This window comes from Elephas maximus, chromosome 20 (assembly GCF_024166365.1).
Source record: "Elephas maximus indicus isolate mEleMax1 chromosome 20, mEleMax1 primary haplotype, whole genome shotgun sequence".
In the NCBI taxonomy this organism is placed as follows: Eukaryota; Metazoa; Chordata; class Mammalia; order Proboscidea; family Elephantidae; genus Elephas; species Elephas maximus.
In genome coordinates this window covers 42909605-42934755 of record NC_064838.1, presented here as the reverse complement: position 1 = coordinate 42934755, position 25151 = coordinate 42909605, and the positions used below count along the sequence as shown (strand labels likewise).

The 25151-nt window shown below is 48.6% G+C and overlaps 1 protein-coding gene across 3 annotated transcripts in view; it reads right to left on the bottom strand.

Annotated features, from left to right (window-relative positions):
- MGLL (monoglyceride lipase) overlaps positions 1–25151 on the bottom strand; it is a 130081-nt gene that overhangs the window by 77360 nt on the left and 27570 nt on the right. For all 3 annotated transcript variants that reach the window (XM_049863145.1, XM_049863147.1, XM_049863144.1), the window contains exon 3: positions 13052–13158. In XM_049863145.1, the coding sequence (XP_049719102.1) occupies positions 13052–13158 (107 nt within the window). The remainder of the gene's footprint in view (positions 1–13051; positions 13159–25151) is intronic.

Here is a 25151-nt window from a genome sequence, read left to right as displayed (position 1 = left end):
CCCTGATTTTATGCAGACTGGCAATGTGCTCAGCTAAACTACTCCATCTTCCAGACCCCCTTGAAATCAGGTGTGGCTTTGTGACTATGTTCTAGCCATTGAGATGTAAGAGGAAGTTGATGGATGGAACTTTCAGAAAGGCTTATTAAAAGAAAGATAGGCATCATTTCTGATGTCTGAAATGTGGATGTGATGTGATGGCTGAGGCTCCAACAGCCATTTTGGACCATGAGGGAAACTTGAGGCTGGATGTTCTAAGGGTAGCAGAGCAGATAAAAGAAACCTGGTTTCTTGAACACACAATGGAATCATCACTCCAGACCTGGACTATCTCCAGACTACTTTTCAGCGGGAGAAATAAGCTTTCTTCTTGTTTAAGCCACCGTTACCACTAGTCTCTATTTCTAGTAGCCAAACTCAATTCTTAACAGATATAAAAAAAATTTTTTTAATATAGTTATGTATAATAAATACATATCTTTTAAAACAAAACATAACTGCTTACATACTGTCTAAAGTCACCTTGAGTTCCACCCTTTGAGAAACACTGGCCTCGTTCAATAGCAGGATGGGCCCTGGATCTTTTCTAGGGAAACCTCGTAGTGAACAAGTAGATGTACTTGTCAGTCATTTAGTAGAATGCTTTGCTGCTCCCAGTGCTTCACCCCTCCCTGTGTCCCTTTGCCCTATGAGCTTTCAGTTCCTCTTACTAGGTGAGGAATATGTTTCCCCAGCCCGTTAATGCTAGACTTGGCCATGTGACTTGCTTTGGTCAACAGAATATGGCCAGAAGTGATGATGGGACAGTCTGAGCTGAGGCTTTAAAAGGCATCAGATGATTCCTTGCCCTCTTGTGCTTCTGCCACTGCCCACAAAGAACATGACTCAGCTAGCCCACTGGTCCAAAGAGATGGGAGACATGTGGGAAGAGCTGGATCCAACCAAGCCTGGCCAAGCACAGCCTAGATCAACTCATCTACAAAGCATGAAAAATAACTGACTCTCTTGTTTTAAGCTAATGAGTTTTGGGGTACTTTGCTACACAGCATTTTTGTGGTAATTGCTGACTGATTCAGTCAGGAAAGCAGCAATACACAAATATTTATGGATTCCATACCGTTCGCTAGAAACTGTGTGCCAGGAATACCCATCTATATCTATATTCCATGGTATGGTGTCTGCCCTCCAGGAGTTTATGTTTTAGCTTAGGAACTCTCCAGTTTCAAGGACCACTGAAATAAGTTCAATGCCCAGGTGCAAACTCCAGCAGGAACTGTATCAGCTCACCAGGAAACTGAATCCACCAGAGAAAAACTCTTCAGAGAACTCCCTCAAAGATAAAGTCCTCGAGGAGTCACAGAACCACTAAGGGAGCTGTGAAATGTGATAAAGCTGGTGGGACCAAGCCAGGGCAGACACATATGCAAGCTCAGGGTCCCTGACTCAGCTGCGTTTAGCCATGCGTCATGGGCACCTTGTAATGGAGAGCTGCCTGGTGTTCATTTTCAGTGTAGGGGAGGAATCGCAGCTGCTCACATTTGTTTAGTATGTCAAGGTACTTGGTATACGTTATCTCCCCAAATCTGTATAACAGCTGATGAGGTCTTTTACCTGTATTCACAGAGGAGGACACCAAGGCCCCCCCAGCCCTCCACGGTCTGGCTCCCTGTCACCACCGATCTCATCTCTTACACTCTTAACTCATCTCTTCCTCCATCCCAGCCTCCTACCTGGTCCTCCGATGAGCCAGGCACGCTTCTACCTTAGGACCTTTGCCTGGAACATTCTCCCCCAACCCTCTGCATGGCTCCCCCTTGGTTCCTTTAGGTCTTTACTCAAGGGTCCTTTTCTTAGTGAGGCCAGACTATTTAGAATGGCATGCCCCCTTCCTCATCGCCCTGCCCTCCCCTCCTCCACTTCTTTTTTCTCATGACACTTATCTCCATGTGATAGACTCCAAAATCATTCAGTTCTGCTACTCTCTAACTCTTCAAAAGGGCAAGGATCTTTGCCTGTATCTCCTGTTCCTAGAACTACACCTGGCCCGTGGCTGGGGGTTCCCAAATTATAGCATGAATGGGTGAATGAATGAGTGAGTGAATGAATGAGTGAAGCTTGGAAATGTGAAGGAACTGGCAAAAAGGCAACAGCAAGGCTAGAGCGACGCCCAGGTCTGTGTGGCCTCTCACAGCAGCCCCATGCTGCCTTCTATAATTAACCAGGAAGCTGCCCTTCTCTCTTCTGGTACATTCCATTGTGAGCTTTGAAAGACAAAGTGCCAATCCCTTTTCTCAGCAATTCTGCTGTGTGGAGTGAGGAGAATGGGAGAAGTCACCTACAATTTTCTTTTCTCTTTCACTCTTTAAAAAGGGCTTTTAAAAATCAGATCTATTTTATAGAAAAACAATGGAAAAGCCAGTCGATTTACCATGTCAATGACAAGCTAGTGCTAAGGGGAAAGGATCTTCTTGAAAATGTGCAGAAATATACTCGCCGTATGTGTAAATGTTATCCCTTGCAAGTCAGAATCATTTAGAAGGTTCCTAACAGCTATTTATAATAGTTCCCATCCTTATAAACCAGCTCCCCCATCCGTGACTCAAGCAGCTGAAACACACATGCTTAGGTGGTCTCAGTCCCTGCTTTGCAACTGCGTGACCTTGGCCAACATCTTCCCCCTCTCTGGGCCTGTCCTGTCTTTCACTGGCTCCCATGCCATGTGCAGCTGTGGATAAAAGTCCTTGGCATTGACCCTGGCACACAGTTGGCGGTCAAGAAAAATCAGTTTACCTCCCCTTTGATCAAGAGGCTTTCCTTAGCAGAAGGATGTCCCTTTATAGAGATGCTTGAGCCCAGAGATCCTGAGCCACAGAGGCCCTTGGTTCTTGGGCTGGTGTGGAGGGTTGAGGAGGTCCCTAGGGCCTAGTCCAGAGCCGCACCAGCCACCATAACCATGCGTGCCTCCCTCATCTCCATCTGGGCCTTGGAGTCCACCCCTGGGGCCTTTGCATGAACTTCGACAGGTGGCTCTTCTCCTTTTTTGGTATGAGGGAGTTTGCACTGAGTGATTTTCCTGAGCTGGTGACATCTGCACAATAAATGGGGAGAGAAGTTATTAGTATGGTGGTGCTTAAATAATGGTGCGCTTTCCCAGCTCCTAGGGAAGAAGCAGCGGCCCCTGCCTCTGTCTCTGACAGGCTGCTGGTGGGGGTGCCTAGTGGCTCGGTTTCCCAAGTGAGGAACTGAGTGGACTGGCAGAGAGGCTGCCAAACAAGGAGGCAGCCGTGCAAGTGAGGGAAGAGCTAAGGGAGGGCAGCATCACATGGGGACAGACGACACACACCTACTGGGGGCTGAGCTTGTGCTGGGTTAGGCAACCTAACATTTCAAGGATTAGCCTCAGGCCCATCCCACCAATGAGGAAACTCAGACCCCACGAACAGCTGAGCTGGGCACTGAGCCCAGTCCCTGTTTCTCTATCAAGCAGTGCCACACAACAGAGCACACTGGCCCAGCCTGAGCTGATGAGGGGTGACCAGCTGTCTCTTCAGGGCTCACTGGGAGGCAGTTACACGGGCATTGAGGAACTAGGGATGAGCAGACCGGGCCTCAACTCCTGGACTGGCCTTGACACCATCTCCGTCCCTCAGATAGGCTTAGGCACCCCTGCAGGAGGCAGCATCTCTGAGCAGGCAGGCTGTGTACATAACAGGAACCTGGCTCCCCTGATCACAGTCCCGCGGAAGGGCTGCTTGCTCCATCTTCTTGTAGATGAGGACAGGGAGGCAAAGCCAGTCCCAGGAGGAGCTGGGGTTGGAGTCGGGGCCATCATTGGCAGAGCTCGCTGCTCCCTCCCACCTCCTCCACTCACTAGCTTCTCCTGCCAGGACTATCTGCCCCCACAGTCATGACTTGACCAGGGGGAACCCTCTGTCCCATCCCTGCTTTGCCTGGGAAGTCCCAGCTATATTTTGAGTCTCTGCTCAAATGTTGCCTTCGCTACAAAGACTTCCAATACCCCCCTCCCACTCTTAACCTCTGGGAGTTAATTTCCTACCCTTCTCTCAGATTTTTGTTGCCCTGGTGACCCTGCCCCACCCTGATCATAAGTTCTGCAGTGAAGGCAGGGCTAACCCATTTTTGACTCTCCAGTTTCCAGCCAAGGCCTATGAGCCTATGAGCTGAGGGTAGCGAGCACCTCCCCCCGGCCAGCTGTCCCCTCTTCTCCCAGCCAACTGAGCACAGTGGGAAGAGCAAAAGATACAGGAACTACATTGCCAGGATGAAGTCAGGAGGGGGCAGAGGGCACGCTTCCCCACATTCATCCCATCAGATGGTGGCAAACTCGTCCTACAGGAAAGAGGGGTTCTGTCTCCCTTCTCCCTTGCAGGAGAGGCAGCTCTGGGGAAAGGAACAGAGAGGACAGGACTCTATGGAGGCATCCTACCTGGACAGTAGGCATACAAACGTCTCAGCCTGACGCGCTGTGTAGAAGGAGATAAAGGAAGGAAGTACCTAGGAGGGTCTTTGTCCACAGTTAGTGCTTTAAGCGGCAGCTCCTGTCCCCTGGTGCTGGTAAGAAGAGGCGTGTGCTTGGGGTGCTCCTAAGCTCCCCTCATTCCTGATAGCAACAGTCCCTACCTCAAGGTACCGTCTATTATTGACTTGTGTACTGTCTGTTTCTCCCTCCAGAATGTCTGCTCCAGGAAGGCAGTGGCCATGGCCATATCAGTCCCCTTCCCTGCTGGGTACCCTGTGCCTAGAACAGTGTCTGGCACACACTTGTAGTTAGCTGCCGTCAAGTCAGTCCTTGACTCATGGCAACCCCGTGCACAACAGAACGAAACACCGCTTGGTCCTGTGCCATCCCCGTGATCAGTTGCGGATCCGACCACTGTGATCCATGTTTTCACTGGCTGAGTTTTGGAAGTAGATTGCCAGGTCTTTCTTCCTAGTCTTAGTCTGGAAGCTTCACTGAAACCTAGTCAGCATAGTAGCAACATACAAGCCTCCACTGACAAAGGGGTGTGGCTGTGCATGAGGTATATTCATTGGCTGAGAGTTAAACCTGGTTCTTCCTCACGGGAGGCAAGTACTGAACCACTGTTGCCCTCAGGGGCGCACAGTTGAGTGTCTCAGTAAACAACGAAGAATGAAGGAACAAAATTTCTTCTCCCCTGAAGAGTTCTCTCCCCATCTTTACCTGCCCAGATTTCACCTCCTTAGGCAAGTATCGTTTAAAATCTTTGGACCAGCAGCATCAGCTTCATCTGGGAGCCTGTTAGAAATGCGCATTCCTAGGCCCCACTGCAGACCCACCGAATCAGAAACTTTGAGGGTGGGCATGACTCTCTGTGTTTCAACCAGCCATCCAGGGGACGCTGATGCAAGCTGGAGTCTGAGAACCCCTGCGTTATCTCACTTCATCCCTGCAATCACATTGTGACATCATTACTATTGTTAATAATTATATATTATTAAAAGAGGAGAGGGGTACCTCTGTTACTGACCAGCTAACTGAGGCTCATGGTTTCTGTTTCATTCAAGAGGCAAATGACAAAATCAACGGACAAGAGATTTATGTCAAAGATGGAAGGCTTGGGTAAGTGTCACTGTCAACAAGGAAAGAAGAGGAGGATGGAGGGGACAGCAAAGCCCCCTTGGCTTATTAAGGGTGCACTTTCGTTCTACACCTTACATGTTCGCAGCAAGTTCATCACAACCATCCTCGGAATGAGGCCCCAGTGAACTCTTGAAGTGCTACAGGGCAACTCACTGTTATTTTCACTCTCATATTTACTAAGGCATGAAAAACTGTTAACACATTTTCAAACAGCTCACACAAAAATGTATTACTGTGACTGATGGCAATCTATTTTAGAATGTACCCAGCAAGGGACCTGGACTCAAATCTGTCCCCCGTACGAAACTACACAGAGATTATCTTTCTTTCCTTTTTTCTAAATAGCCTTCTTCTTCTGACTGGGTGGGGCCTCCCCCCACAAAGAGAAACAGCGCAACTGCCACCCACCAACATTCCCTCAAAACTTCCTCTTCTCACATACCCCAGCTGAGTTTAGAAAAAAAAAATCTCCCTTTAACACCTTCGCTCAAATATTTGCAGATAATTAATTCATTGTTAATCAGCTGAGGATGGCTCCTTTACGCTTTGTAAATAAAGAGAAAGTGTCCCTGGCCCCAGCAAAAGTATTTTTAAACGTAGTGCAAAGTCAGAAGGCTGCTGGTGGGGATGGTGGCTTCTCATGCAGAGTGCCCTCTGGGAAAGGGCCTTCCAGACTATTCTCTAGGGTGAGACTGGGGCTGTCCTCCCAGCTCCTCTGTTCCCTCTCCTGTGTTCACATCAGCCAGTCCTCCAGGCAGGGGAGGCCGAGGGGTTTCCAATGAGTCACCGCTAGCAGCTGGTAAACCAAGGAGCTCAGTGAATATAGCAATGACTTTCTTGTGCTATATTTAGACAGTCACAGAAAATCCCGCTTTGATGTTTCCCCCTGGTCTGACGCCAATTCCCCCTTATCTGCCTGCCCCATCTCTCCCTCACTGTGCCTCTGCCCTGGGTCTCCTCCCCTGACACTTCCATGGGTCTCCTGGCTGAGTGCCCTTCACAACACCCATTTTGTCCCTCACTGCTTGTACTTCTCCACAAGCTCCACAGTGTCTAAGAGGGTTCATTACAGAGCCCTGGGCTTCCCAGGCCAGGGATGCGTCCGCTTCTGTTCCTTCTGCTGAGCCTTTCCAAAAGACCCAAACCAATTGCCAGTGAGTCGGTTCTGACTCATGGTGACCTCGTGTGCAGAGTAGAACTGCTCCACAGAGTTTTAGAGACTGTGACTTTTAGAAGCAGATCACCAGGTCTCTCTTTTGAGGCACCACTGGGTGAGCTTGACCCACCAGGGTCCAGCTAAACTGGAACAGGGACTTCTACCTGTATATTGAGTATCTGCTGAAAAGGGTCATCAAATTTTTGGCCTATATTAGCAACTCTGCCTAGAATGGAGGTTCTCAACCCCGGCTGAGCACTGGAATCTCCCAGGAGCTCCTAAAGCTCCCCATGCCCAGGCCATGCCATAGACCAAAGAAATCAGAGTGTCGCAGGTAGGACCTAGGGATCATCAGTATTTTTCAATCTCCCCACATGACTCCAATGACCTGTGAAGGTTAAGAACCACTGCTCCAAATGGTCCTTTGGCTCTCTCCACACCGTTCTTCTCTTGGCAAGCTCCTATGTACCCTATGAGATCCAACCACTTTCCCAGCCCGCACGATGAGGCCCTGCACCTCTGCTGTGCCCCTGGCCTGGCCTCGGCACACCTGGGCCAGCATTGCACTGACATCACTTAACAGCTCCCTTCTCAGTTCTTCCCACCCACCTGGCCATTGGGCTCAAAGTCCCAGTGGCCACGTGGCCATAACCTCCCCACTATTATGAGATTTAATGTTTTCCTGCTAATTTGGACACTAATGTGGACGGTTCTACTATATATATTTAAAATATGTCTGGTCTGATCTCTTTTGGACTTGAAGCTCCTTCATTCATTCAACAAACACTGGTGATGCCTCTAGCACCTGCCCATCCTGGGACAGTAAGAAAGCTGTGGGGGTAAAGAGAAGAGCTGAACACACGACACATGTAAGACACAGCTGTTGTCTGCTAGGAGCTTGCTGCCTCGACAGGAAATGAACAATGGCCACACAGGATAATAAATACTATGCACTTAGAGAAGAGCTGCTGAATATCTCTGGGGCAGACAGGTCACTCTACCATTAGGACAATAGTTAGTGTCTCTATGTACAACACCTAACCCCAGGACTAATATGCAATTAGGACTTTAATCAATACTCATTCATGATGCCAAAACGGTGTGAAAGAACACAGGGGTGAATAAGACAGAAAGGTAACACTGGGAGTTAGTGATGCTATACACAGAAAATACATAAAGTAGAAGTGACTGAGAAATGCTCTTTTAAATAATAAACATTGTTCTGGAAGAGTGACGTGTCACAGGTTGAGTTGGCTACTACTAGCAATGTCTATTCTCTGCTTCTTTCTTACTAACAGAACGCTGTTTTGTTTGCGTCAGCAAATGCCCAGTTAAAAAGTGACACTTCCCTGCCTCTCTTGCAGCTAGGGAGTAGCGATGGGATGCGGTGCTGGCCAATGAGATGTAGCTGGAATCTGCTAGGGACCTCTAAGAAAGGTTTGCTTTCCTGACATAAGCCCAGCCCCTTCCTCTTTGTTGCTTCTCTCTTCTTGCTTACAATGTGAGGCTGAAGCTGGAGCTCACAGGGGTCAAAGACACCTGTCAAGTGAGAAGGACCTAGGGAAACTACAGAAGGACCCCGTAGCATTCACGGTATTGTGGAGCTCTCGCACCTGCCTCAGGCTTCCTGTGGCATGGGAGAAAAATAAGCCTACAGAGTCAGATTTCTGTTGTGCGTTGGTGGAATGAGAATGGGCTTTAGAACCATTGGACTTGGTTAGAATTCTTGGCTGTACAGCCTCAAATTCTTCATCTATAAAATGGGAATAATGATACTAATTGTTGTGAGGAATTACAGAGAATGTACAAAAAGCAGCTGTTACAGGGACTGGCATGCAGTTGGCACTCAATAAATGGCAGGAGTCATAATTCTCATTGTTGGCAAGCTGCTCATACCCACTAGGTCAGCTGCTTATTCTGAAAATTCTAAGGTTAAGACAGATAACAAAAGTTTAATTAGATAGTTATTGAGCACCACACTGTGCAAGTCCGTCTACCAGGCATGCGGAGAAAAACAGCCAGCCCACGGCATCTCAAGATTTCTGTCTAAACAATGAAACATTGTAATACAGTTGAGCAACAAGACCCATGGTATTAAAATCCATTAGCAGCAGATTTATCTGTGTTACAGAAACTAGCAATCTAATCACCACAGATAGCTGTTTACTTTGTAAAGCATTTTCATATCTCTTGTTTCATGTTGTCTTCACAGCAGCCTGAGGAGGCCTGAGAATGACAAGGCCTGGTGCAGCCAAGCAAGTACAAGAACCCAGCGCTCCTGACTCCTGGCTTCATGCTTGCCAGCCCTGCTCAACGTGACCTTTTTGAAAGTGCCCACCCACTGAATGGCCCAAATATGGCTCAGGTGATGAGGCTTACAGGTGAGAAGGGGAGTAGTGGAAGCTACTAACTTCTCTGCTGGTGATGAGGCCCCAAGAGCTGGACATACCCAGTATTCACAGAGTTTTCTAGATGGTGAGGGCAGAATCACCACTGTGGTCAGTTACGTCCGTAGGCCCAGCCACGTGAATGCACGGCTCTCATCGCCTGGGGGCCATCCATAGGTTGGCACACAGCATACCAGGAGATCTGCATTGTAGTTACTGAGAGGGTCTTTGGAGGGGACACTAGGCTAGGCGCTTTATCGGCACTATATCACAACCAGCTTTTATGATATGACAGTATTATCTGGCCCACTCAGTAGATGGGGAAATTAAGGCGTAGGATGGTTAAACTAGATCTCCAAGGTCACATAGCTTGGAATCACAGTCCAGTGGAGGTGGAGTCCATTGCTCCCTAGGGGGTAAAGCTCCAGAGCAGGTGGTAGAAAACAGACAGGGAGAGCAGCTTCTGCAGGAGGACAAGGTGACTGCAGGAGAGGACATTTGGGCTGTCCTGGTTCTGGATAGGCCATGGGCCCTCAGCAGTTTTCTCCAGCCCCATGCGTACAATCCCGAATGTACTTCCATTTGGCACAAAACATGCTCACATGTGCCCCAAATTTACTTTACTTAAAAAAAAAAAAATTTTTTTTTTTTTTTAAATGTACTTAAATTTGAAAGCTATGTTGGAGAGACTGAAGTCTGTGATGTGCGTGTCTTTAAGCATGGAGACATCAGTGAGGTGTAATGGAAAGAGTTCAGTCTTTAGCCCCAGCACTCCTAGGTTCAAACCCATCCTCCACTTACTAACACATTTCTCAGCCACAACCAAATAAGGGAAAGATCACCGACCCCCACATTCTGCCTCTCCATCTGCCGGAGACTCACCACAATGGCAGCCACCCACTTCATCCTACTAAGCCACACTCATTTTCATCTACGGACAACAGAAGTCACATACACATTCAACTGGGTTCATTTCTTGAATAAAACACCTCCCTCAGGCACTTGCCAGAGAGATGAGCCAATAAATCAAGGAACTTGAACCAGGTGAACAGAAACCAGCATTTTCTTACTACTTAGAACGTCACAAAGAACTTTACCACAATTTTAGATGTTCTTCTAGAAACATCAAAAGGTGGGTTGTCCACCTGGATCAAAGGAGAATGAAGAACACCAAGGTCACACGACAACCATGAGCCCAAGAGACAGAAAGGGCCACATGAACCAGAGACTTACATCATCCTGAGACCAGAAGAACTAGATGGTGTCCGGCCACAACCGATGACCGCCCTGACAAGGAGTACAACAGAGAACCCCTGAGGGAGCAGGAGATCAGTGGGATGCAGACCCTAAATTCTCATAAAAACACCAGACTTAATGGTCTGTCTGAGACTAGAGGAATCCCAGCGGTCATGGTCCCCAAACCTTCTGTTGGCCCAGGACAGGAACCACTCCCAAAGACAACTCATCAGACATGGAAGGGACTGGACAATGGGTTGGAGGGAGATGCTGATGAAGAGTGAGCTACTTGTATCAGGTGGACACTTGAGACTGTGTTGGCATCTCCTGTCTGGAGGGGAGATAGGAGGGTAGAGAGGGTTAGAGGCTGGCAAAATTGTCACAAAAGGAGAGACTGGAAGGGCTGACTCATTAGGGGGAGAGTAAGTGGCAGTATGGAGTAAGGTGTATATAAGCTTACATGTGACAGACTGACTTGATTTGTAAACGTTCACTTAAAGCTCAAAAATTATTAAAAAAAAAGGTGGGTTGTTTCTTGTTTCCCTTTATTCTAAAAAAAGGGGGCCTTTTTTTCGTATTCTTTGTCAAAACAATCAGGCAAAATAAATAAGGTACAGCATTTACTTAATCCCACAGATTTGGCCAAGATTATCTGTTAAAATGGTGGTTGGTGCCAGAGATAGATTGGTTTCAGGACCCCCTCGATACCAAAATCCATGGATGCTCAAGTCTCTTATATAAAATGGCATAGTACTGGCATATAGCCTATGCACATCCTCCTGTATACTTTAAATCATCTCTAGATTACTTCTAATACCTAATACAATGTAAATGCTGTGTAAATAGTTGTTTATACCGTATTGCTTAGGGAATAATGACCAGAAAAAAAGTCCATATGTATTCGCTACAGATGCAACCATCAAAGGCCTAACTATACCATACATGTCAGCAACAATGTCACTTTTTTTCCTCAAATATTTTCCACCTGCGGTTGGTTGAATCCCTGGATGCAGAACCTGCATCTACAGAGGGCTGACTGTACTCGAAATTCTAGTTGGAGGTATATAGTGTTTGCATGATATAAATACATTTTTCTTTCATAGTTTACTTATTTTTTTAGTTTGACCATAATGATGATGACTGCAACACGTTTTAATAAAGATAAATACAATAGAAAAAAATTACACCTCTCTTTTAAGTCTTTACACAGTGTGGAAAGTGTCAAAGTTAATAATGATACAATCTCGGTAATTAAAGCCAGGATAATCCTTAAATATTATTTCGCAAGACAATCTGCCAAGCACTAAAGGACATCACAACTCTAATAAGAAAGATTTGGTCAATATTCTCAATTACAAGGACGCTTGCATGTATCTGGCTTAGAAAGGGCTCTTGGCAGACACAAACCAAATTTGCAGTTCATTACATACAAGATGCTGGGCAAGCTTTCCTCCCCCTGTGTCAGCTTCGCTGGACAGACACAGCACTCCCTCCCCGGCCCTTCTCACTGTTCCCTACTCCTCCTTGCAGCGTCTTCACTTAATTATCTATTTTCAAATCAGATACAACAGAAGTACATTTCTGGATTTGGGCCAGGATGATAGAATTCTACGTTGTAGCTGTGGAGAAATCACCATTTTCAGTCACAAGGAACTCATAATTTTGAAGATTAAGAGGTAAACAAAGAAAGACCTAAATTGGGAGTCTTACCAGCTATGGAGAATGTCACAAGAGCGATTAAGAAACTGTTTACTGACTTATGCCATGAATATTGCATTTTGATGGTTACTGTGGATTGTGTTACATGACAAAGAATCAAATGGAAATTTCTAATCAGCCTAGGGAGGTGTGTGTGTACGTGTGTGTGCACATGAGTATGTACGTTAGTGTGTGTGATGGTGGGTGTCTGTGAGTGTGTGAATGTGTGTTTGGGGTCACCAATGCGGCCTTTTGAGACTTTTACTACTTCCCTGGTTTGAAATGCTTTGTAAACCTCTTGTATTTATCAAAAACCAAACCCACTGCCGTTGCTGAGTAGATTCTGACTCATAGTGACCTTACAGGACAGAGTAGCACTGCCCCATAGGGTTTCCAAGGCTGTAATCTTTAGGGAAGCAGACTGCCACATCTTTCTCCGGAGGAGCAGCTGGTGGATTCGAACTACTGACCTTTTGGTTAAGAGCCGAGTGCTTTAACCACTGCACTACCAGGGCTCCTTTCTTGTGGTTAAACCGGGGTTTAAATTTTGCTTGAACCGACTACACCACATCCATTTGAAGTCCCTTGGGAGAAAACCAGGGCCCATTTTGTAGAGAGTGCTTTATAAATGGACAAGATTATTACTTGGCCTGGGCCGAGTTCTTACGTAAACATATTCTAACTTTGTTTTTTCCAGCTGAGGTTTCTCATCAGCCTGTGTTCAATCCCAGAATCAACAGAAACTCTGCTCAGACCTATTTTTTGATTACAAGATTACATATTTTTTCGCTCAGAAACCTCTAGTTGAGAAGGTCTCTTCCCGGTTTCACAACAGGAATCAGAAAAGAGTAACTGAGAAGGAAGGAGGATGGAGGTGAGACAGTTTTAAAAACACGGCCAGGCACAGCCAGGGCAGCAGCCTGCCACCGCCTGGCACCCTGCAGCACTCACCATGGTCGTGGGCGAACACCAGCAGGCCCAGTCCCGTCAGCATCTGAGCCAGTTCCTCATAGCGGCCGCAGTGCTCCCCGGCTCCATGGGAAACAAACACCAGTGCCCTGGAAGGGGCGAGAAGGTGGATGCGGTCAGGAAAGCAACAGGCCACTGAGGGTAGAGTAGCTTTCATAGCACCAGTAACAAGCTAGCAACTGAATTGTGGTCTACATGCTTTAATAAGAGGAGTTCGGCATTAAAATAATGGGTTTCTGATTCATGAAGTCCCTGGGTGGTGCAAATGGCTAATGTCCTCGGCTTCTAATCAAAACTGTGGAGGTGTGAGTCCACCCAGAGGTGCCAAGGAAAAAAGGCCTGGCGAATTCCCCAAAATCAGCCATTAAAAACCCTACGGAGCACAGTTCTACTCAGACACATGTGGGGTCACCACGAACCAGTGTCAACTCGATGGCAATGGGTTTCAGAGTGATAGAACCCAGACCCAGTGCCGTCGAGTCGGTTCCGACTCATAGCAAGGGAGACCCAATTCTGGCTCTGTCTGTGAGTGCTCAGGCAAAGAACCCAGGCCCATAAATCCTCATTTCTTCACCTGTGACAGAGTAATAACAAACTCCCTCCTGGTGTCTGTGAGGACCAAATGAGCAAATTTATGTCAAAGCATCACGCAGGGTGCTAGCCCATGGCACTACTTCCTTAGTGGTGGCTGCCCAGGAAGCCTAGGCCTGAGCCACTCACCCTGTTCCATTTCCTCAGCCGAAGTGACTGGTTCAGGGACAGGCGTGGGACTCCAGCCAAGCCAAACAGCCCCATCAGAGCTCATCCCGGGCTTCTGCTTAAGCAGCCAGAAGGCGTTTTCATTTTCCCACCAGACTTGTGCCTGGAGGCTGTGGGGTTGGGGTGGCCCCAGCCGTCTCACCACCCTGTGGAGGTTGAGTTGTCCCACAGAGGAGGGCCAGACAAAGCCAAGAGATAGAGAGCACCAGTCCTAATGGTGGTGTCTGAGCCCTGAATCCAGCTGGACCAGAAATCGGCATTTCTCTCCCCTGCCCACCCTTTTTTGGGCTGAGGTCAGTTGGGTTTTCTGTCACTTGCGATCAGAAGAGTCCTAACTGACACACAGCTCTTTCCATTTTTGTGTAAAATAATTTGACTTCTATACTCATTCTTCTACAGGCCACTGGAATTTGCATTATGTGTGTACCTTATTTTCTCTTCCCCTCTTTTTCTATCTGGCAAACTCACCCCTTCCTTCAAGACCCTGCCTTAAGGTTCCCCTCCTCTGAGAAGACTTTCCAGGCTTTTAAAGTCTAAGTTAGTCTCTTGTCTCCTCTGGGCTTCTATAGCACTTTGTAAACACTTCTGTTAGGGCAGGTGCTACCACTGTATTTTATTTCCACCACTGGTTTCTAAACTTCTTGAGGGCAGGCAAAGACGCTTCCCTCATGTTTTCTTTAGTGACTAACAGTTTTGAACTCATGGTGGACATGCTGTAAATGCTGTTTGAATGAAGGAAGGAAGTTGTAAGGTTTTAAAGCACAGGTTATTTCACGCCTCAAAAAGCTTCACGTGGGAGACGCCTCAGAGACTGGAAGCAGAGCTCAGCACGGAAAGCCTTTAATGTGACTGTGGCCCCTCTGGGGACCTCCACAGCAGCCACCATCATTCTGTGGCTCATCCCAGCTTCTCCACTAGCCATGGTTCTAACCCCCTTCTCCACTAAAGTGTCAGCCCCGCAGTGGTGGGGCTGAGGAGGGGTCATTTAGACTTAAATATCCAATTTCAAAAGATTCATATTCTTAGCAGAAGGCTCACGGAGGGCTAGAGTCCCTTCGGGAAGGTGTGAATGCTCTGAGCCGACGGCCACCCCATCTCTGCCATTTTCAGCTAACGCTCAGAGTAACAGCGCTCGCCTAATTCTCAAAATCACCTTGGACATCTGTCCTCCCTCCTTTCCCTAAAAACATAAGAAAGGACTCTGTACCTCTCCATAGCTCTGTGCACGCCCTCCACACCGTGTGGTCAGATGTGAGTCTGGGCACAGGACACTGCCCACCTGGCCTCTCTGGGCATCTGATTAGGTGTCTTTCCTATATTTCCCTCAGCTCCAGAGAAGCACGGCTGGAACCTTCAAATTCGTATCATCTTCCATCTTCCAAGCTGGCTCCACTTCCAGAAGGGATGCCTCAAGTACTCTTAGAGTCCTCGGGAAGCAGGGCAGCTGCTGTGTTAACTCAGCTACAATGATGTGGACTAAGATATGATGAGCCGGGTCACACAGCAAGCCAGCTTCTCACCATGGCCAGCAGCCCCACCCAGGAGGACACAGGTGTCACTTAGGACCCAAAGGGATAACACCAGGCATTGCCATCGTGCCGGGAATTGGCTGTTAATGGAATCCACCCTTGAGTCAACATGTGGACAAATATGGCCTCTTGCTCTGCGAAGGTCTCACATTCTAGTCCAGGGGTTCTCAGCCTCGGCCACACACTGCAATCACCAGGAGCTTTAAAACACCAAGGCCTGGACCCCACCTCCAGAGGTTCTGATTGAACTCGGCCCGGGGTGCAGCCTGGGCTCCTGGAGCTGGAAAAGCTCCCAGCGTTCTCGCCAACAACTGAGGCTGGGAGGCACCTGCTCCATCACAACTCCAGCTTGGGCAGCTTGAGACAGAGCGGGCCAGAGTGGTGAGACGCAGCCATTTTGGTGTGGAAACTTATAGCCATGTTGATTCTGTTAATCTCCTGGGGATGGGGATGGGGGAGTGCCTGTTGGAAAACCATGGGTTATAACCACAGAAGCCTTGGGAACTGCTAACATCACTCCTTTAGAAAGGACACCAACAAAAATGGCTGTCCCACGCACTGCAGGTAGCTGAGTTCTTTGGCCCTCCTCTCTGCACAGGTGGGGCCACCTGGCAGCCTCTGTAGGCTCAGGCCAGGCACTGACCCAGGGTAGGCAGCCTCACATCCACACCCGGACACCTGGCCTCATTCTGAGTTTAAGCTTCTGTGGTGCTAAGTGGCTTTCTCCTTAGTTCCTAGATTCAAATCTTGCCTGAACTCTAATTCTGATAACTCGATCTCCCTTTTCCCTCCTCACACTTGTTCGGTGGACCTGCTGTTGTTGTTGTTAGGTGCCATCCAGTCAGTTCCAACTCACAGTGACCCTAAGGACCACAGAAGAAAACACTGCCTGGTCCTGTGCCATGCTCACAATCATTGTCATGCTTGAGCCCATTGTTGCAGCCACTGTGCCAATCCATCTCATTGAGAGTCTTCCTCTTTTCTGCTGACCCTGTACTTTACCAAGCATCATGTACTTCTCCAGGGACTGATCCCTCCTGCAACATGTCCAAAGTAAGATACAGTCTCCCTATCCTTGCTTCTAAGGAGTGTCCTGGTTGTGCTTCTTCCAAGACAAATTTGTTCATTCTTTTGGCAGTCCATTCAATATTCAATATTCTCTGCCAACACCACAATTAAAAGGCGTCAGTTCTTCTTTGGTCTTCCTTATTCACTGTCCCGCTTTGCTTTTTAAGACTTTAAAGAGGTCCTTGGCAGCGGATTTACCCAATGCAATGTGTCTTTTGATTTCTCGACTCCTGCTTCCATGGGTGTTGACTGTGGATCCAAGTAAAATGAAGTCCTTGACAACTTCAGTCTTTTCTCCATTTATCATGATGTTGCTTATTGGTCCAGTAGTGAGGATTCTTGTTTTCTTTATGTTGAGGTGCAATCCATATTGAAGGCTGTGGTCTCTGATCTTCATGAGTAAGTGCTTCAAGTCCACTTCACCTTCAGCAAGCAAGATCGTGTCATCTGCTTAACGCAGGTTGTTAATGAGTCTTCCTCCAATCCTGATGCCCCATTCTTCTTCATATAGTCCAGCTTCTTGAATTATTTGCTCAGGATACAGATTGAATAAGTATGGTGAAAGGATACAACCCTGATGTACACCTTTCCTGACTTTAAACCACGTAGTACCCCCTTGTTCTGTCCGAACAACTGCCTCTTGATCTAGGCACAGGTTCCTCATGAGCACAATTAAGTGTTCTGGAATTCCCGTTCTTTGCAGTGTAATCCATAATCTGTTATGATCCACACAGTTGAATGCCTTTGCATAGTCAAGAAAAGACAGGTAAACGTCCTTCTGGTATTCTCTGCTTTCAGCCAGGATCCATCTGACATCAGCAATGATATCCCTGGTTCCATGTCCTCTTCTGAATCTGGCTTGGATTTCTGGCAGTTCCCTGTGGATATACTGCTGCAGCTGCTTTTGAATGATCTTCAGCAAAATTTTACTTATATGTGATACTAATGATATTATTCGATAATTTCCGCATTCGGCTGGCTCACCTTTCTTGGGAATAGGCATAAATATGGATCTCTTCCAGTCAGTTGGCCAGGTAGCTGTCTTCCAAATTTCTTGGCACAGATGAGTGAGCGCTTCCAGTGCTGCATCCATTTGTTGAAACATCTCAATTGGTATTCCGTCAATTCCTGGAGACTTGATTTTTGCCAATGCCTTCAGTGCAGCTTAGACTTCTTCTCAGGTCCCTGGACCTGAGCCTTTGCAAAGTAAAAACTGAATCCTGGTGCCCTCTGCTTTACACAGAACACAGCCTTTCTATCCCTGTAGTAACCTCTCCCCTTGCCCCTTCCCTGCCCACTGCACTCTAGTGGCCTTCTTTCTGGCTCTCAGGTATGCCAATCAGGGATATGCTGGCAAAGGTTTAACAACTGGTGGTGGTGGTGGAGATCCTGATTTGTAGCATTTGCCAATTCCCATGGTGTAAATGATCCTCTCACCATGGCTGACTCTGAGCTATTAACACAAGGTTGCTGATCATGGACTTAGGAAGAGATGTGCAAGCTGGCTCATGGCCTGGGCCAAACAACTCCCATGCATGCTGGTAAGCACAGTCCCACCTCAGGCTGTGCACCTGATGAGGTTCTACTGGAGACACAACTCCCCTGCCCCCCTGCCCACTGCCCAGTCTTTGCAGGCTGGCTTTGCCTACCATTTGGGTCGCAGGCTCAGAGAGGTCTTTTCTTTCCATTTTAGCTGAAGCAGTCTCTTCAGCACTTGTCACTAAAACAAACAAAAAAACCAAACCAGTTGCCATGAAGTTGATTCCTACTCATGTGACCCCAGGTGTGTCAGAGTAGAACTATGATCCACAGGGTTTTCAATGGCTGATTTTTTGGAAGCAGAGCACTAGGCCTTTCTTCCAAGGTGCCTCTGGGTGGGTTCAAACCGCCAACTTTTTGGTTAGTAGAGCTCTTAATTATTTGTGCCATTTTATCCACTGATAAGTTTCTTTTCCCTCCCCTAACTAGACTGTGCTCCAAGAGGCAGGGATCCTGTCTACCTGTTTACTACTGTATCCTAAGCCTAGAAAAATACCAGCACACAGTTGGAGCTTAATAAGGACTGCTAACTGACTGGCTGACCACTCCACAGGTCTGGGGGCCTGGGTTCCTTTGCCTGGTGCAGTCCCCAGGCCTGGAATCTCACCCCAAGACTCCAGCCCCATCCAGGGCAGGGACTCCCAGAAAGAACCTGATGCTGCATTTCCAGGTACACTGGCATTGTAAGGACAGCCCGCCACGTGTCAGACCCTTCCTCCTCCTTCACCACACATCTGCTGTAGGCATGGCCACCATCTGCCTGTGGCCTAACCCTGAGGCTGGGCCACCCCCCTCTTCCACTCCCTCTCTGCTCTTTTCCTGCCCTTGTTGCTGTGGACATATCTGGGCACATCTTGGGACACCTGTGCTCACGATTTGTTTCCGGGGGAGGGGAGGAAGGGGGGAAGTGGGGAAGGAAGGCCTCCAGCTGGAGGCTTTCTGACAGGGCTTCCACTCTGGCCTCTGGATGCTGGTGGCCACCTGGCCACTTCTCCCTTAAGGTTTCATGGAGCATTGTGAGAACAGTGATTGAGCATCTAGGAACCAAGCCACTGGCGGACAAACTCTATAGGCTAGGTGGCTGTGGGCAGACAGCAAACAAAAGCCAGATACCCCGGTCTGACTCCCAGGTAACCTGATGCGGCACTGGGCCTCGGGCTCCTGGGTGTTAATGAGAAAGAAAGCAGCAGCCCTTACAAGAAGCGGTGACATCAAGTCCTACCATCCTTCCACTAAGATGGTTCAGAAGAGCGACTGAGAGCTTATCGCATGCCAGACCGGGGAAGCGGGGATGACAAGCCACATCACCCCTGCCTTCCCACAGCTTCCAGTCTCGTGGGAAGATCAGCATCAACAAAGAATGCCCGTGGGCATGCCTACTGTGAGAGATACATGGACACGGAGACAGTGGGCGGGGGGCACCAGGTGTGTGAGCTCAGAACCAGAGGCTGGGAGGGACTCAACAAGTCCAGAGCATGATGCAGGCTGTTGGGCACAGGGTCTTGCATGGAGCGATGAAGCAGTGCCTATTCCAGGACCCTACCAACTGCCTGTCAGTTGGTCGTACTGTGGGGGCTTGCGTGTTGCTGGGATGCTGGAAGCTCTGCCACCAGTATTTCAAATACTAGCAGGGTCACCCATGGTGGGCAGGCTTTAGTGGAGCTTCTGGACTATGACAGACTAGGAAGAAAGGCCTGGCGATCTACTTCTGAAAATCGGCCAGTGAAAACCTCATGGATCACAAAAGAATACTCTCTGATATAGTGCTGGAAGATGAGCTCCCTAGGTTGGAAGGCATTCAACATGCACAGTGGCCCCAGCGGCGACGGACTCGAGCATGCCAGTGATCATGAAGATGGCATAGGACCAGACAATGTTTCCTTCTGTTGTACATGGGGTCACCATGAGTTGGAGTTGACTGGAAGGCAGCTAACAACAACACTCCAGGGCTGGAGGAGGCCACTGCTTCTACAGGCTGGGATCGAGAGGAGATCTGAGCTCTGTGCAGCAGCAGCATCTGCAGGGCTTGCAGGCAGCGGTGAGTGTTCCAGCTTTTGTACGTGCAGAGGACAGACACTAGATGTGAGCAGGGCAGGGCAGTGAGCTGATCCATCTTCAGCTTTCCAGAGATCCCTGGGCTGCTGAGGAGAGTGGAGGGTGGAGGCCAGAGATGAGGCTGTCAGAGAGCCAGCGGTGCGGCCCTCAGTGGGCACCAAGTAAGGTCATTTGTGCTTCCCCTCCTCCCCTGGCATTCTGCCGTGAGGAATTAGGAGAGCCATTTATGCAAACAAAGCAACACCACAGCGGCAAAAACTGGGTTGCAGAAGAGCTGGCTAAGATCTTTTTCCTGGAGCGTCTTTACCTCTTTACTGGCTGCAACAGTCAGAGCCAGTCCTTCAGGGAGAAGGCGTGACTGTCAGGGGCAGCCCCAGAGGAGAGGCCTGCCTGGCACCCGAGGAAAGCATAAGCAGCCCTGGGAAGGAGCCCGCCAGAAAGCTCCTCAGACTTTCTAAGGTGGGGCTGGGGCATTCATGCCCCAGTTTGATGCAGTGGATCTCCCCTTCTTCAAAAAACTCATTCTCCCCTTATTCCTTTGCTTATGCATTGTTTAAGTTACTTAACCTCTCTTGGTCTCGGTTTCTTCACCTGTAAAATGGGGATGATCATAACACCACTGTCCTTAGAGGGCACTGTGAGGTTAAACAAGACAGCGTGTATCAAACGCCTCAGGTCTTGGCTGGCACAGAGAAAGCCCCATAGCTGCTGGCTATGAAGCCATTTTCCTCAGTGGCACAGATGGGCTCACAGTGCATGGAGGGAGAGGGAGGTGGCGCTGGCAGTCTGGAGGTGCTGCTTGAACTGGTTCCTGGGTCTCTGTGTGCCTCAGTACCCCAGGTTCTTGGAGATGAAACGAGACCACGCACGTGGGGTGTACTGAAGGCTTATCAGCCTTTGCAACCATCCATACCCCCATTCACCCCTGCGATAACGAGGGGCCCATTCATGGTCACAGCCATCTGGCCCACTGTGTGCAGGGATACCAGGGAGCTGGGTAGATACACACCACAGCCCCACTGCCTGTAAGGACAGACCAGTGCTAAGATGAAAACCCTTCTCCTCCACTGAAGAGTCCTATAGCACCCTGGGTGTGGCTGGAATGGTGCCTCATCTGTGCTTCTGCAGTGTAGGTAAGAATGCCTCCCTCCCGAGACTGCAGGAGAGTGACAGGAGCTGCCATCCGCACAGCACCTAGTATGGTAAACGTCAGCTCCCTCATGCCTGCCCTTTTCTGCGCACAGGCTTCTTTAATAGAAGAACTGAATGGCTGACTAAAGAAGCTTTCTGCCCATTTTTTTAGGAAAAACTTGCAAAACTAAGGCTTGTTGGAGGAAACGTATGGTTGAAGGGAAACAGGGCACGTTCCTGCCGTTAGGTGGCAACTCGGGCTGTGAGGTGGGGACAGTGTGTGACCGCCCATGGGCCTCGCGCCACAGACCCTTCTGATGGCCTCAAATGAGGGGGCAAGGGTGCCTTCGAGCCCCTTTGCGGGGAGTATGTGTTTATCACTTCTCCCTCATTCCCACCCAAAGCATCCCACTCACTCAACTGGGTCGCCTGTCTCATCACTGCACTTACCCAACTCCTTATTGCCAAAATGTATGACTTTAAAAATTCACACAGCACGTCTGTCATCAGCCGCGTGTGGGATGGTGAGGGTGAGTTGGATCCCTTTCCTATAACTAAAGCAGACGCATCATGGGCTCTGCTGGAGTCCAAATTTAACTCCTCTTCCACTCCTCTTGAAAGTTCCAGGAGGACTTTGATTCCTTCAAGTCTCTGGCTGGCCTCCCCAGCATGAACAGAACAGTGCACGGGGAGACAGAATTAGAACAACCCATGGAAAGGGGCTTGGCGTTTCACAGAGGAACCAGAAATAGACTTCTCCTTTGTAAAACACATCAATAATGCCTGTCTCACAGGGTCTTTGTGAGGACTGATTGAGAGAATTTATGGAAAATAACCGAGCCCAGCGCTTGGTGCAGAGTTTGGCATTAAATAATAGCCAGGGCTAGCAGCAAAGAATATTGAATATCCCATGGACTGCCAAAAGAACGAACAAATCTGTCTTGGAAGAAGTACAACCAGAATGCTCCTTAGAAGCAAGGATGGCAAGCCTCTGTCTTACCTACTTTGGACATGTTGTCAGGAGGGATCAGTCCCTGGAGAAGGACATCATGCTTGGCAGAGTACAGGGTCATCGGAAAAGAGGAAGACTCTCAATGAGGTGAATTGACACAGTGGCTGCAATAATGAGCTCAAGCATAACGATTGTAAGGATGGCACAGGACCGGGCAGTGTTTCGTTCTGTTGTGCATTGGGTTGCTATGGGTCGGAATTGACTCAACGACAGCTAACAACAACAACAACAGCAGCAGCGAACACTTACTTGGGCCAGATGCTGGTCTAAATGTGGTGATGCAGTAACTCACTTCAGCCTCATGGCAACCCCCTGAGGGGGGACTATTTTCCCCATTATACAGATGAGAAAAGTTAGGTCCAAAGAGGTAAAACAGCTTGCCTGAGGCCACACAGCTAGCAGGGACAGAAGCAGAAGGGAGCCAGCAGCCTGGCTCTGAAGGCTGCACTCTTGACCACTCTGTAGTTAAGTCATAAGAGGAAGGTGCCATGTGATCGCGTCACCACGTGTGATCAGATCACGCCCCAAAGATCCCTCTCCCTGACCAGCTTATCCTCTGGTCTCCTGGCCCAGCCTTCATGTCTTCCACCTGGAAGCCAATCACAAAGCAGGACATTTGGGTACTCGACCTCCACCTCTGTCGTGACTTGGCATCTGCTCTACTCTCAGCCTGGAAGAACTTCCACAGCCTTCAGCCCAGCTCAGGACCTTCCTCTCTATGAATGAGGAAGTCCTTCCCCTAGTCTGATTAGTGGTTCCCTCTTGTGGCCCTATAACACTTCATTCACACCTCTTTGATCTATCTTTATCATCATCTAATGTAAGTAGACCATGAGTTCTTTGAGGGCAGGGGCTCTGTTAAATTAATTCATCCTGGTGTCCTGTTTCTAGCAGCTAGCACTCCAGAAAGGAAGGAGGGAGGGGGGTGGTGCTCAGAGAAGAGAGAAACAACTGTGAGCAGGGATAGTCAAGGGAACATTCTTGGAGGCCTATAGACCACACCTGCAGTCCCTCCAGCTATTCTGGAAGCATCTAACTTCCCATACTGGAGTCCCTGGGGGGTACAAACACACTTGGCTGCTAACAAAAGGTTGGAGGTTTGAGCTCATTCACCCAGAGGCACCTTGGAAGAAGGGCCTTTTGATCTGCTTCCCAAAAAATCAGCCACTGAAAACCCTATGGAGCATAGTTCTGCTCTGACACACTTGGGGTTGTCATAAGTCAGAATCGACTAGACAGCAACTGGTTTAACTCCCCATATTAAATCCCTTTCACTTTGCCTGGCTAAGTGGCTTCTGTTGTCTGCAACTGAACCAGGTTGACAAAAGTGCTTCAACTATGAGGTCAGAACTCCTAAAGGGCCCAAAGGAGAAGGGGAATTAGGACAGGTCAGGAGGCACTGAAAAGGGTGTCCAAGGCAAGGAGGAGCCATAAAATAGGTAAGAGAGAAGCCGTGGTGGACTCGGGGGCTGCTGAGGAGTCCGACTGGGCCAAGAGAAGACCATGTGAGCACAGAGAACAAAACTGAGCTGCGTGGGCAAGAGGAGCCTGACTGCAGAGCCCTCGTGTAGACAACGAAGAGTTGTTATGACCTCCAGGGGTGAGGAGACCCTGAAGGTTCTGGGCTAGGATGCGACAAGGTAGAGACAAGTCTGGGACTGCAAGGGAAATTTGAGATCAGGGAACGCAATAGGATTTAGGGTACTTATCTCTGAAACCCAACCCAATGGTGATCAGAGCCTGTATCTAAATCCTGGACCTGTCACTCACTAGCTAGATGCCTTGGACAAGTGACTCAACCTCTCTGTGTCTCAGTTTCCTCATCTGTAAAATGGATATTAATAATAGCACCCACCTCAAGAGTTGTGAGGACTGTGCAAATGAGGGAAACACTGAGCCTACTGCCTAGCAGTTAGTGAGTGCTCAGTATACCTGAGCTCAATACACCAGGCACTGTGCCAAGTTCTGAAGCATTAAGTACTATCATATGCCATTTTACAAATTAGAAAATGGGCACAGAGATGGTGAGTTGTTTGCCAAAATCACACACATGCCAGGCTTTGAAAGTAGAAAGTCTGACTTCAGCGCCATCTTTCTTAACCATACACAAACTTTTCCCCCTTGCTTGGATAATTCTCCCCTGGATGACCTCATGGGGGAAGGACACGGGGGCTCTTTTTGTTCCTGAGTGAGAGGTGAAGGATGGCAAATGGCTTCTTTTGGGGATAGTCTTTACTGAAGCCATCCCACTCATTGCTGTTCAATCAATTTCGACACATACCAACCCGGTAGCACAGAGTAGAACTGCTCCATAGGGTTTTCAAGGCTGTAATCCTTATGGAAACAGACTGCCACATCTTTCTCCCACGGAGCAGCTGGTGGGTTTGAACTGCTGACCTTTCCGTTAGCAGCTGAGCGCTTAACCACTGCGCCGTCAGGTCTCCTTTATAGAAGCCATCAGTAGCCTCCAAACTGGAGAATACCTGTTGAAGTTAAGCTCCTATTCTGCAATCTGGACATAAATTTATCGAGTCATTCATTCATCAATCATTTACTCAACTTATTATGTGTCAAGTGTTAAGCAAGGTGCTAGGGACCCAAAGATGAATAAGATACAGGTCCACCGCCCTTAAGGATGTTACAACAGAAAACAATTTACTTGATCTTCCTATTATCCCAATAATGCACAGCCCTCCCCACAGGCTCCTGAACCCAGATCCAATGACTGGCCTAGTTCAGTGCCTCAGCTCACCCCCACATCCCACTCTGCCTCCTGCCTACTTCCTGCTATGACCCTCCCTAGTCTAGGGGCCTGGCCTCTTTGTCCTGTACATCTTCCCCACCTACCACTTTCCTCTCAGTCCCATCACGTGAATGGTAATGCTGCCTCCTGCTCCAGTGTGACCCCAGGCTTACCTGGGCTACATCTGGGTGAGACCCCGGATGGTTCACACCACCTCCCTCTCACCTTCCCCACTGGAGAGCACTC